At 33.1% G+C, this 12,090-nt stretch overlaps 1 protein-coding gene across 14 annotated transcripts in view; it reads left to right on the top strand.

The window, feature by feature from the left end:
* LOC139519193 (sodium channel protein 1 brain-like) overlaps positions 1-6,352 on the top strand; it is a 115,307-nt gene extending 108,955 nt beyond the window's left edge. For all 14 annotated transcript variants that reach the window (XM_071311082.1, XM_071311066.1, XM_071311078.1 and 11 more), the window contains one exon: positions 4,932-6,352. In XM_071311082.1, the coding sequence (XP_071167183.1) occupies positions 4,932-6,181 (1,250 nt within the window). In that variant the 3' untranslated portion in view covers positions 6,182-6,352. The remainder of the gene's footprint in view (positions 1-4,931) is intronic.
* The last annotated feature ends 5,738 nt before the right edge of the window (positions 6,353-12,090 follow it).

Below are 12,090 nucleotides of genomic sequence, written 5' to 3'. Positions count from 1 at the left end.
AAATCACAGTAATATTTTTAAAAATTCGACGTTAAAGGGCATTACTACTCTCATGGTTGGATGTAAGTAGGGTATATTAGTAGAATGATACCATTATTGTAGAGTCTAAAAGTAATCTGTATTTATAAAGTTTGAGGTTAGGGAATCTTACATTTTTTATAGTACACACTTACGTAAGCATGGCTTAAGGAAAAGCACTTTTCAATGTGTTTATCGAGGAGTAATTAATCTTACATTTTGTTTATAGACGAGTAATGTCCGGATCTATCCCAGTTACTAGTAACTGCATTTCAAAAGTTCTCGGGGCTAGCAGAATTTCAGAAATTCCCATACTTGATCATTGGCTAGAACGTAAAAGAACTTCAAAATTTTAGGCACCGAAACATGTCGATCAATAAATTTTATGCAGCAGTCCCTCAAGTGTTGTTGTTATAAGACTTTCTACATTTTTGTGTTTTATCATAACGACCCTGCATACCCGAGGTATCCACTTCAGGGACTCTAACTTACTACAGACTTACCAGGCGTTGGTTCACTTTCGTTTGTAATTCAAAATTTTATGTTCAAGGGCTAACATAATTTTAGGTATTCTTATAGACTGAACATTATAAATGAGTGAAAGAACTTTATATGCACTTTTTAACATTATAATGATTCAAGGGCAGGCTGAATTCAACATTCCTAAGTTGTATTTGAAACGTTCATTTTGATAGTCTGGTTTAAAAACGAAAAAATCCAAGTATATCCACAGGTGAGTATAGTTTAAGAATTAACAGATTCTTGTTTGAGCTTACGGTAATCTTGGTTCAAGGTTAATCAGAAGTTCATATGTTCCTACCGAGGTTAGCAAGGTTCAAGCACAAGCAGTATTGTCAAAAGGGGTTATATGGTCCAGGAAATTGCATTAATGACTCAAACTCTGAAATATAGATACTAATTTAGAGTAAAAATGCTCTTACAAACTGGGTCTAACACGTATTAATATAGTACCCTTGCTACATGATAGCTCCAGTAGACCTCAACTGAACAAAAATCTGTCTGGTTGATGTAAATGATCCCACAATTAGCATCATTGTAACAAAACTTCCTTATATCTATTTTATTATAGTTAAATTGCCCATTATTTTGATTTGATATTATTAGCTCGTTTCTGTAGAATGTTTTGATGTTTTAGTGAATTAGGGTGCACATGTGCGTAGTGTTTTTGTTGATAAACTATATTTTTTTCCAAAATTTATTATTGAAATTCCTGCTTTTGCTAGAAATCTTGGTAAGTTATATATTAAGTGTCTGATTACCACCTAAGATTAGAACAGTTTCAGTCAACTCACTCGGTTCTTGTTTATATTTGGAGAGGGAAAATGACAAAGTCAATAGCTTAAGGAATGTTTTTTTCCATGTATCATTGTCTGAAACTAATACAACATTGGGTTGCAGACTCACTGCAAATGATAGCATGGCTAATCAAGTTAAGTAAAATTGAATTTTTTGAAAGGAAGAAAAATATTATTTTAAAGAAGAAAAAGAAGTCTATTCATTCGTATTCTAAAAGAGTAGAACATAGATTTTATGGTATCCTTTTAAGGAGGAGCGATATGAACATGCATCTGAAGAAAATTTCTACATTGTAATTTATTTTTTAAACATTTTAACTATTGGTCGATGGTATTATTTTTACAATTCGTCGTTGTTAAGAAAGATTTTAATGTTCAAGACAATTAAGGTAAGTCTTAATAATTTTTACGTTTTCTTTTATTTTGTAGCATTTCAGTAGTATATAGCTTTTACATGTAGTAGTTTTACTATTAACAAAAATAATTAACTAATAAAGTATTAAAAATCATACACGTACGTTGAAAAACACGAGACTTGCTTAGGCAAAACAAGATATTTCTCAATGATATATAACCAAAAAAAACTCGTTAAGCGTAGAAATGAATGTCTTATTTAACAAGAAAACAAATGTGGTGCACAACTAGAAAGGACATGAAAAAACTATAATCAATAAAAAAAAACAAAGAAAGGAAAAGACCGTTCTTGTCACAAATATAAACCGAATTTGTGTATTTTTCCATCCTTTGTGGAACACACAGACTTCATTGAAAATGTTAGCCTGCAATGTATTCCAAAACAGAACAACATGGTTTTTTTTATCTGATTGAGATCCCTATTACTATTTTCTCAGTAATCGTCTGCATGCATTGCTTAATTACATATGATATAAAAGTTATGAAATAGAAGTTTATCTCCCAAATGTACTTTTCACATTTTTTTTATTATTTAAGAAGTTGGGCCATTTAAAGCCTAATTTGATCTCAAAGGTTTTGAGAAAAAAACCATATCAAAAGCCTTTCAGATTAATTTTTATTGGGTCAGCTATGCCATGGTCATCTCTTACCCGTCGATGCCGTTGTATGCGTCGTCTTGTTGTTAAAAATCTTCTTTAGAAATTATTTGATATTCTTCAATTTCAACTTTTATGAATGTTTTTGTGAGTATCTCGTAGTATAAACAAAACTTCATTGTTTAATGTTACCCAGACCAAACCAATATGGTTTCCATGGCAAAATAATGTTACTTGAAATAAAATGTCCATAGGCTTGAAACTATAAGTATCCTCTTTTTCTTCACAAGAATTCTAACGATTAAATGACCAAATATTTGACCGAATTTATCATTGTTACCTGCAGTCAAAGAGTATATTTTGACATAAATTGAAACTCCTCAAAATGCAAAATTGGTAAAACCATTAATTGACTTTTTAAAGGGGGCAATAGCAACTAAATATCAAAAATATGGGTTATTTTTAATCATTAATTAACTAATGAAAGTTAAATAGTGAAATGATAATTCACTTTTTAGCAGCCAATTTGTTTCAATTTTGTCAAAAAAAGGCTAAGAAACGGTGCTGATGGATGAATCATTCTCAAGTGAATAATTCGACCTCACTGAATCCGTTTTCATATAGTATTTATTCCATTAGTTAGAGATGAGTTACTCATTAACTAGACATGTTAAGTTTTTAAAAGGAAAATAATGTCAAAATTTAAAGTAAAACAAGAGTAAATAAAGGCAATAGTAGTATACCGCTGTTCAATAGTCATGAAAAAATATGGGGCACAAACCAAAACTGAGGGAAACATATCAACTATAAGAAGGGGAAAATAAATCCATTTGTTTGAGTGATCCGATCCACAAAACACTCATTTTTATACAGGCGAAAACGTTGACTAACACAACGATAAGACATAGGGATGATAATCTGGTGCTGGTGCTTTCGAAAGCTCAAAAGTTTGGTCCATCCGACCCTCAAGGGGAGCCAAGGCCGTTAACAAGCTCTCATTATCTGATCTTTACCTCATTTTATGGACAATTAAGGTTAAGTTTGTATTTCAGATACTGATTTAGTTTTTTGGATTTACCAAATTATGCACTTGTCTATTAGTAAAAAAAAAATGTATGATTTGTTGGTCTATTTTACATTTTATGTTTTCATTCAATAGGTAAGGCCCCTTATGTTAAATAATAATAGGTCAGCTGTAGTTGGTGTATCAAGAACTGTTATGTGTACATGTCCGTCTGGTTCATATGACCTTGACTTCATTTACATGCATCAATATTGAACATAAAGTTGACCATGGCCAGTAAAGCAGCGTTACATTTCAACATGTGAACTCTTGTTATAAACACTTAGCTTTTCAGCATATCACTTACTAATCATAAATACAACAGAAAGAAAGTACAAGCAGCAACATCCATTAAAGCAATTTAGATCTACAAATCATTTCATTTGTCGTTGAGATTGCATTGCCTGCTAAGGGGAGAACTATTCGAATTAGAGGAGGGAACAGGGCTTGATAGATTTTGAACATAGCTTTTTTATTAACGATCCTAGCCTTGAATTTACTCGAAAACTTGTATATATTATTAATAAAATCACTGTTTTGACAGGTCTGCGATTCCATTTTCGTTGAGCATCCATTTTATAATAAAGCAAGATTTAAGAAAATTTTCCATTTTCGATATTAAATTTTGAATCAAAATTCTTTTAACCCGGATTTGTTTTTTCTCTATCGATTTATGAATTTCGAACAGCGGTATACCACTGTTGCCTTTATTTGGACATTATACACCTATTGACTGGGTGTGAGGGTAATAGCAAGTTTGTTGTCCCTGAGATACCAACTATTGCTCGAGGCAAAGCCGAGATTGCTCGAGGCAAAGCCGAGAGCAATAGTTGGTATAAGGGACAGCAAACTTGCTATTACCCGCACAACCAGTCACTAGGTGTTTTATTATACTGAACAACACAGTCATTATATACCAAATTAACTAATTTTCTAAAAGTGTACATATATCATCTGAAAAATAAGAAACAAATGTCACATAACTTGACATGCAAAATATGAACTATTCGGGTTTTTTCGTGTATTTTTAAATATTTCATTAATTGCAAACAACACTAGAAATACTCGTGTTTAATTTTCCGTGCATATGATAAATTTAAGCTAAAGTACACCAAACTCAAATTCGCTTTTAGAATACAACGACCGAACCCATATTATGAATAAGGTACTATAATTTAGATCTTTAAAAAATGCGCTCGAAGATTTTCTCTCTTTTATGTTTGCTTCTTGTATGTTAGCACAACTATTTCATTATTTTTTATATAGGAAAAACATACTGAGGTATGATAATATCGATTATCAGCGAATGATACGTACACTATCATCTTGAAACCAAGAATACGTAACGCAAATAAAAATAAACCACAGAAACGAACAAACGAACAATTCTACGTTTCTCATTTACTTAAACTATATTTCTGATCATCTTTGTGACACGAACAAATTAACAATTAAACATCGCAGAGCAGAAGCCGCTACTGGTATATAAATAACAAAGATTAATCACAACAATTTTTGTTTCAGTTTCTGGATTTGAGGACGCCTTAAAGAACATATCCATTTCACCAACATTATTCCGAGTAGCAAGAGTTTTCAGAATTGGTCGGATATTACGAATGATCAAAGGTGCCAAAGGAATCCGAAAGTTAATTTTTGCTTTAGTAATATCTCTTCCAGCTTTAGTCAACATCGGAGCACTTTTAGCTCTCATAATGTTTATATATTCCATAATTGGAATGTCGAGTTTTGGTAATTTAAAGATAGCAGGCGGAGTTATGGACGATGTAATTAATTTTAAAACTTTCAGTAGCAGTTTTGTGTTGATGTTAAGGATTTCAACATCAGCTGGCTGGAATGACATCCTAGAACCGTTGTTAATACAACCCCCGGATTGTAATCCAGATTACATTACTCGGCCTGATGGTACGTTGTATAAACAAGACATTGGTGATTGCGGACAACCATGGTTGGCAATTTTGTTCATGTGTTCCTATATTTTAATCACATACTTAGTTATTATAAATACTTATATTGCTGTTATTCTGGAGAATTTTAATCAAGCACATGCACAGGAAGAAATTGGAATTACTGAGGATGATTTTGATGCATTCTACATAGCGTGGGAGAAGTATGACCCGCTGGCTACACAGTTTATAAAGTTTGACCAACTATCACTTTTTGTAGCGGAGCTAGATGAACCGTTAGGAATTCCGGCACCTAACGAAATAGCTTTGGTAGCATTTGACATTCCTATCGTTCAAGGCGACAAGATGCATTGCTTAGATATTCTCATGCATTTAGTAATTCATGTGTTAGGAAATGTGGAAGAAACTGAAGAATTTACACAGCTTAGAGAGGAGCTTCAAATTAAATTCGCAGAAACTTTTCCCACAAGGGTTAAAACTACAAAAACATCAAGTACTATGACGAAGAAAAAAGAAGACGTTGCTGCCAAAACTCTACAACGTGCATGGAAAAGTTTTAAAACACAGAAAAATCTTAGAAATATAACACAGCTTGCTAAAATGATGAAAAATCAAGACGATGCTCAATCGAACTCACAAAAAAATACTGGTGTTCTTGGCCTTGGACGTAGGTTGACAAATTCACTCAGGCACTTTTTCGGAGCTTCACGACCGACCAGTGCTATAAGCCGAACCAGTATTAAAAATATGTCTTTATTTACAGATAAGACAAAAGTTAAAACGTTACAGGTACCGAACGTACGTGTTTTGTATCCAAATGTAAGAGCTGTATCTCAATCACATTTATGATAACATTTGATAGGATCCTGTTGTGTAATTATTGTAATATTGATTAATTTGCAATGACACTTATAATTTCCAAATTAGATATGTAAGCCAAAACATTATTTGTAGTACATACATGTCTGTAAATACTACTTGGTAATTTTGATTTTTTGAGAATATTAAATATTAACTTTAGTACTTTTAAATATCTGTTTAAAAATGCCACCGATAAATTATTCTAAATTTCCGGTTTGTGGTAGCAAAAATCATAAATATTAAGTCAATTTCTCTTTCTTCTAAACTGTTTTTATTCATTCAAAGATTTTCTTCTCTAAACTGAACTATTGGATTCGTTTGAATAAACTGCATATTTCTAATTCTCGACATAGTCCAGCGGTTACAGCATATTTCAGACGAATTGTGCACATCCTGCTACAAACATGAAATTTGGCAGAGACCTTCCTCAACTATTACTCTTTTATTTCAGATAGGGAGGCATTTGAAAAAAAAGTCTCACTTCCGGTAAAATCCAAAACGGCGGACATCATACTTAAATCGTCCCAATATCGAAGGCTAGTATGTGAAAAGGTATTATTATCATGCTGCTATAATAGTATTTGGTACAAACCTTTGTTATGTACTACTTTTGGATATAATATAATAGATAAATTGTCTTTAAAAACCCTAATTTCGGTAAAATCCATCATAGCGGACATTGTACTAAAATAAGCTTATTGTTTAAGGAGGGTGATTGAAATGAGTTTTAACGTATTGCTACTATCATTAAATTCTGCAGGTACCTTTCTTTAATGCTTCTAAGGGATACAATGTATAAGACATGTGTCTTAAAAGCCTTTACTTCCGGTTATATTCAAAATGGCGGACATAGAATTATCATTTTTTTATTTTGATATTCAACTTCTTTTCAAAATGTGAAGAAAGTGGGTTTTTGTGGTGGTCATTACATTTTTGGCTTTCAGTTATCCTCTTAACTACAAATCATAGTCTATAGTTGATATTTAAATACAAAGTTAACACTTCCGGTAAAAAAAACCAATATATATATGGCGTAAATGTCAAAGATGAGTCCTCAATCCATATCTTCGATGTAGAGTTTTGGATAGATTGATTAAAACAAAATACAACCGCTTTAGTACTAAAACATTTTAAAAATAATCACTATTTGGCCCAAAATCATGTTCACAGTCACCACCACATGTATACGACGCAGGGCACGGGTGACTTGATTTTCCACATTAACAACAACCGCGGCAACCTTTCTTACATCCACAATGTACAAGCTTCTGACAAAAGGATGAGGCCTTAAAAAGAGTTTTTTTAAAGTGATCCTCTTTGTCCCTTCGTCATCCATTAGCGCCTGGACTGGGTAGCATAAGAGCTAATTTCAAGCTCGTCCCCTAAACACGTGTCTTAGTATATTGTACGTTTTGCATCCTTGAAAAGACTAGACTAAGTTGAGGGAATAGCCTCAATTAGCCTTCCCTTTTGCATAAATAGTTATTTCTTGCTTTGTTAACCATACTAACCCCATCTGATAAGTTTGTGCGATCTTACAGTAAACCCCGATGATTGAGGCGGATCAACTATCATTATTTATGTTAAAGTGACATCTTCAAATGCCATCAATGGCTCCCACGCAGTCTCCCCCTTTCAAGCACACAGAGATCCGTATCACAACCGGTAAATACATGGATCACAATATGTGTATGTAATCACTCATCGCTAGTGCATTTAAAAGGTCATTGAATGATTTTTATCCAAAGCTTTCCCTCATAAACACAATCCATAGTTCGTCTACCCTTATGTCACGGAATAGCGAAACAGTAATGACAGCATATCAGTAACGACTGTTCGAATACTGACTCGTTTAAGTTCGCGTTTCACTGCATCAGACACATGCACCATGATTCTAGTGTCAGCCTTTAATGTGAATATGGTGCTTAACTTGAAATACATCACGTGGTGGTTAGGATATAATATCCTGAACATGTGTTGCTACAACTACCATATGCATCCAAGACTTCATCCACTCTTGTCACAGTTTCACGGTTTTTTTTAGGGTAAGGGCATAATACCCTTTCAGCATACTCGTTATGAAACACCTTGAAACTGTAACAACAGTGATTGTAGTCTCGGATGCGTACATAGACGATACCGGTAGTTTGAAGGCTGTTACAAGAAACAAGAGCTACATTTAGGGGAAAGAGAATACATAGACGAATCCAAGGTCAAAACAAATTTCTCAAAATTGACAAAGTTTTCTGAGAGATGACGACATTAAGAAAGAACGTTTTAGTTTTTATTCACAGGGGCTTGCTCAATAGATTTTGAGAAAAAGTTAGTTGTAGCAACAAATGCTCAGGATGTTTTGTGTTATCCCCCACATGACGGTGTTTCAAGTTTAGCCCCATGTAAACATGAAGAGGCTTATACTATAATCAAGATACATATGTCTGATGCAGTGATACACAGACTTAACTGAGTCATGACTCGAAGAGTCGATACTGATGTTGCTGTCATGGCCGTTTCGTTATTCCGTGACATAGGGGCAGCCGAAAAAAGTAAAATCACAAAAATACTGAACTTAAAGGAAAATTAATTTGGAAAGTCCATAATCAAATGGCAAAATCAAATAACAAAACGTGTCATATTCCTGACTTGGTACAGGCATTTTCAAATGTAGAAAATGGTGGATTAAACCTGGTTGTCGAGCCTTCGACTTTAGTCGAAAAAGCGAGACTAAGCGATCCTACATTCCGTCGTCGTCGGCGTCGTCGGCGGCGTCCACAAATATTCACTCTGTGGTTAAAGTTTTTGAAATTTTAATAATTTTCTTAAACTATAGTGAATTTCTGCCAAACTTGGACAGAAGCTTGTTTATGATCATAAGAAAGTATCCAGAAGTAAATTTTGTAAAAATAAAATTCCATTTTTTCCATATTTTACTTATAAATGGACTTAGTTTTTCTGCGAGGAAACATTACATTCACTCTGAGGTTAAAGTTTTTAAAATTTTAATAACTTTCATAAACTATCCTTGATTTGTACCAAACTTGGACAGAAGCTTGTTTATGTTCATAAGATAGTATCAAGAAGAAAATTTTGTAAAAATAAATTTCCACTTTTCCGTATTTTACTTATAAATGGACTTAGTTTTTCTGCGAGGAAACATTACATTCACTCTGAGGTTAAAGTTTTTAAAATTTTAATAACTTTCATAAACTATCCTTGATTTGTACCAAACTTGGACAGAAGCTTGTTTATGTTCATAAGATAGTATCAAGAAGAAAATTTTGTAAAAATAAATTTCCACTTTTCCGTATTTTACTTATAAATGGACTTAGTTTTTTTGCCAGAACCAAACATTCACTCTGTGGTTTAAGTCTTTAAAATTTTTATAATGTTCTTAAACTATCCTGGATTTCTATTAAACTTAGACAAAAGCTTGTTTCTGATCATAAGATATTATTCAGAAGTAAATTTTGTAAAAAAAAAATCACTTTTTCCGTATTTTACTTATAAATGGACTTAGTTTTTCTTCCAGTTAACATTACATACAGTCTGCAGTTAAAGTTTATAAAACATTTATAAGATTCATAAACTATCCTAGATTTTTTACCAAACTTGGAAGCTTCTTTCAACCAAAAGACAGTATCGAGAGGGAAATTTTTATTGATGTTTGTCCTCATTTTTGTTGAGTCTGCGATTAACAGCAAAAGTAGGCGAGACACTGGGTTCCCTTACGAATTTTTTTATAGCGCTAACCCTCTCACTTTGATGACAGTCTCATCAAATTTCGTTATATTTACATTGATGCGTTAACTTTGGCCTGCATTTGGAAGTCGGAAAAACTTTAGATGTATATATCTATCCATGACATTTCAAATGCACGTTTACTTGAAAGGGAACTTCGTTGTTGACATGGATGGCGTTTGAAGATGTGACTTTATGATTAAGAATGATGATTGATCAGCCAACATCACCAGATATGGATTTGAGAATGTCATTGATAAAACGATACGTGGTTTTGTAGTAAGATCGAACAAACTTATCAGATGGCGTTTACGAAGCAAGAAAACATGTTTGTGGAAGAGGAAAGACTTACTGATGCTATTTGACCGACTCGGTCTAGTGTTTTTCAGCATGTAAAACGTGCAATATACCATGACGGGTGTGGATGAGTAACAAGCTTGGAATTTTGTCTTATACTTACTAGTCCAGACGCTTACGAGGCTATTTGAACCACTCGGTCTAGTTTTTTCAGCATGTAAAACGTGCAATATAACATGGCGGGTGTGAATGAGTAACACACTTGGAATTGGTTCCTATGCTAACTAGTCCAGACGCTTATGAATGGCGAAGGGGAAAATGTGATCCATTGGAACCCTTTTGGACAACTCTTTATGAGGCCTCTTCACCTTATCAGGAGCTTGTACATTATTGATTTAGGAAACAATAACACGGTCTTTGTAAATGAGGAAAATCAGCTCTCCGATTGTGAATAAACATGTATTTGCGGGCATAAATCAGCAATTTTAAAAGTGTTTTAGTACTTCAGTGATTTTATTTTATTTTAATCAATCTATCCAAAACTCTACATCGAAGATATGGACTGAGGACTCATCTTTGACATTTACGCCATATTGGTTTTATATACCGGGGGTGTTAACTTTGTATTTAAACATTAACTATAGAATAGAATAAGTGGTACATAGGATAACTTAAAGCCAAAAGTTAAATGACCAGCACAAAAAAAAAAAAAAAACATTTTCTTTACATTTTGAAAAGAAGTTGAATATCAAAATAAAATAATGATATTTCTTTGTCCGCCATTTTGAATATTACCGGAAGTAAGGGTTTTAAAGACATATGTCTTATACATTGTATCCATTTGCAGCATTAAAGAAAGGTTCCTGCACAATATAATGATAGTAGCAATACGTCAAAACACATTTCAACCACCCTCCTTAAACAATAAGCTTTTTTTAGTACAATGTCCGCCATGTTGGATTTTACCGGAAGTAGTGTTTTTAAAGACATCTAATCTATATAATATATCCAAAAGTAGTACATAACAAAGGTTTGTACCAGATATTATAATAGCAGCATGATAAAAAATACCTTTTCACACACTAGCCTTCGATATTGGGACGATTTAAGTATGATGTCCGCCGTTTTGGATTTTACCGGAAGTGAGACTTTTTTTTCAAATGCCTCCCTATCTGAAATAAAAGAGTAATAGTTGAGGAAGGTCTATGCCAAATTTCATGCTTGTAGCAGGATGTGCACAATTTCTATTTTGTTCTTTCACCTTGGTATGGCTGGCTATTGTACCGTACAAGCAAGTTTTACAACTGTCGTGCATCAAGATCCTGTTTGCAGATGATTAGAAATTACAAAACATTCATTGTTCAAGGTCAAATATTTTATGTCTTTTAAAATACTTTGTGAGGGAACTAATTCATTTTATGTCTGCAACTTAATAAGGATGAGTTAAAGCGTGAAAAAAATGTTTCATCTGTCGTTCATATTTAACTTTGAGGGGTCTCGCATAAGTGACTGCTTAGTGGTGAAGTTTCTAGAAAGAATTGTCTTTTTAGAACCTTCTAATCAGTTCATGTGTATAACAATGTAGGCTACGGAACTAGTTTTTTGTATTTCCCCTTCATGTTTGAAACATTCACTTAAGTAAACAAATCTCGTCTGAAATAGTCATTTTGATCTCAAAATTGTCTATCTGAAAAGTCTTAACAATAATCATTCAGTCATTTTCAGATTTAGCCATCTGCATATATTATACACTATTATTTATTAATGGCACCCAACAATACAACGTATGCAGTATAAAAAATGGTAAAAGAAAAAATGTAAATCAATTAAATGCGTTCCTTAAATTTGTTCGATTGCGAGAA

Source organism: Mytilus edulis, chromosome 4, assembly GCF_963676685.1.
Source record: "Mytilus edulis chromosome 4, xbMytEdul2.2, whole genome shotgun sequence".
Classification (NCBI taxonomy): Eukaryota; Metazoa; Mollusca; class Bivalvia; order Mytilida; family Mytilidae; genus Mytilus; species Mytilus edulis.
This window is presented reverse-complemented; position numbering and strand designations above follow the sequence as displayed.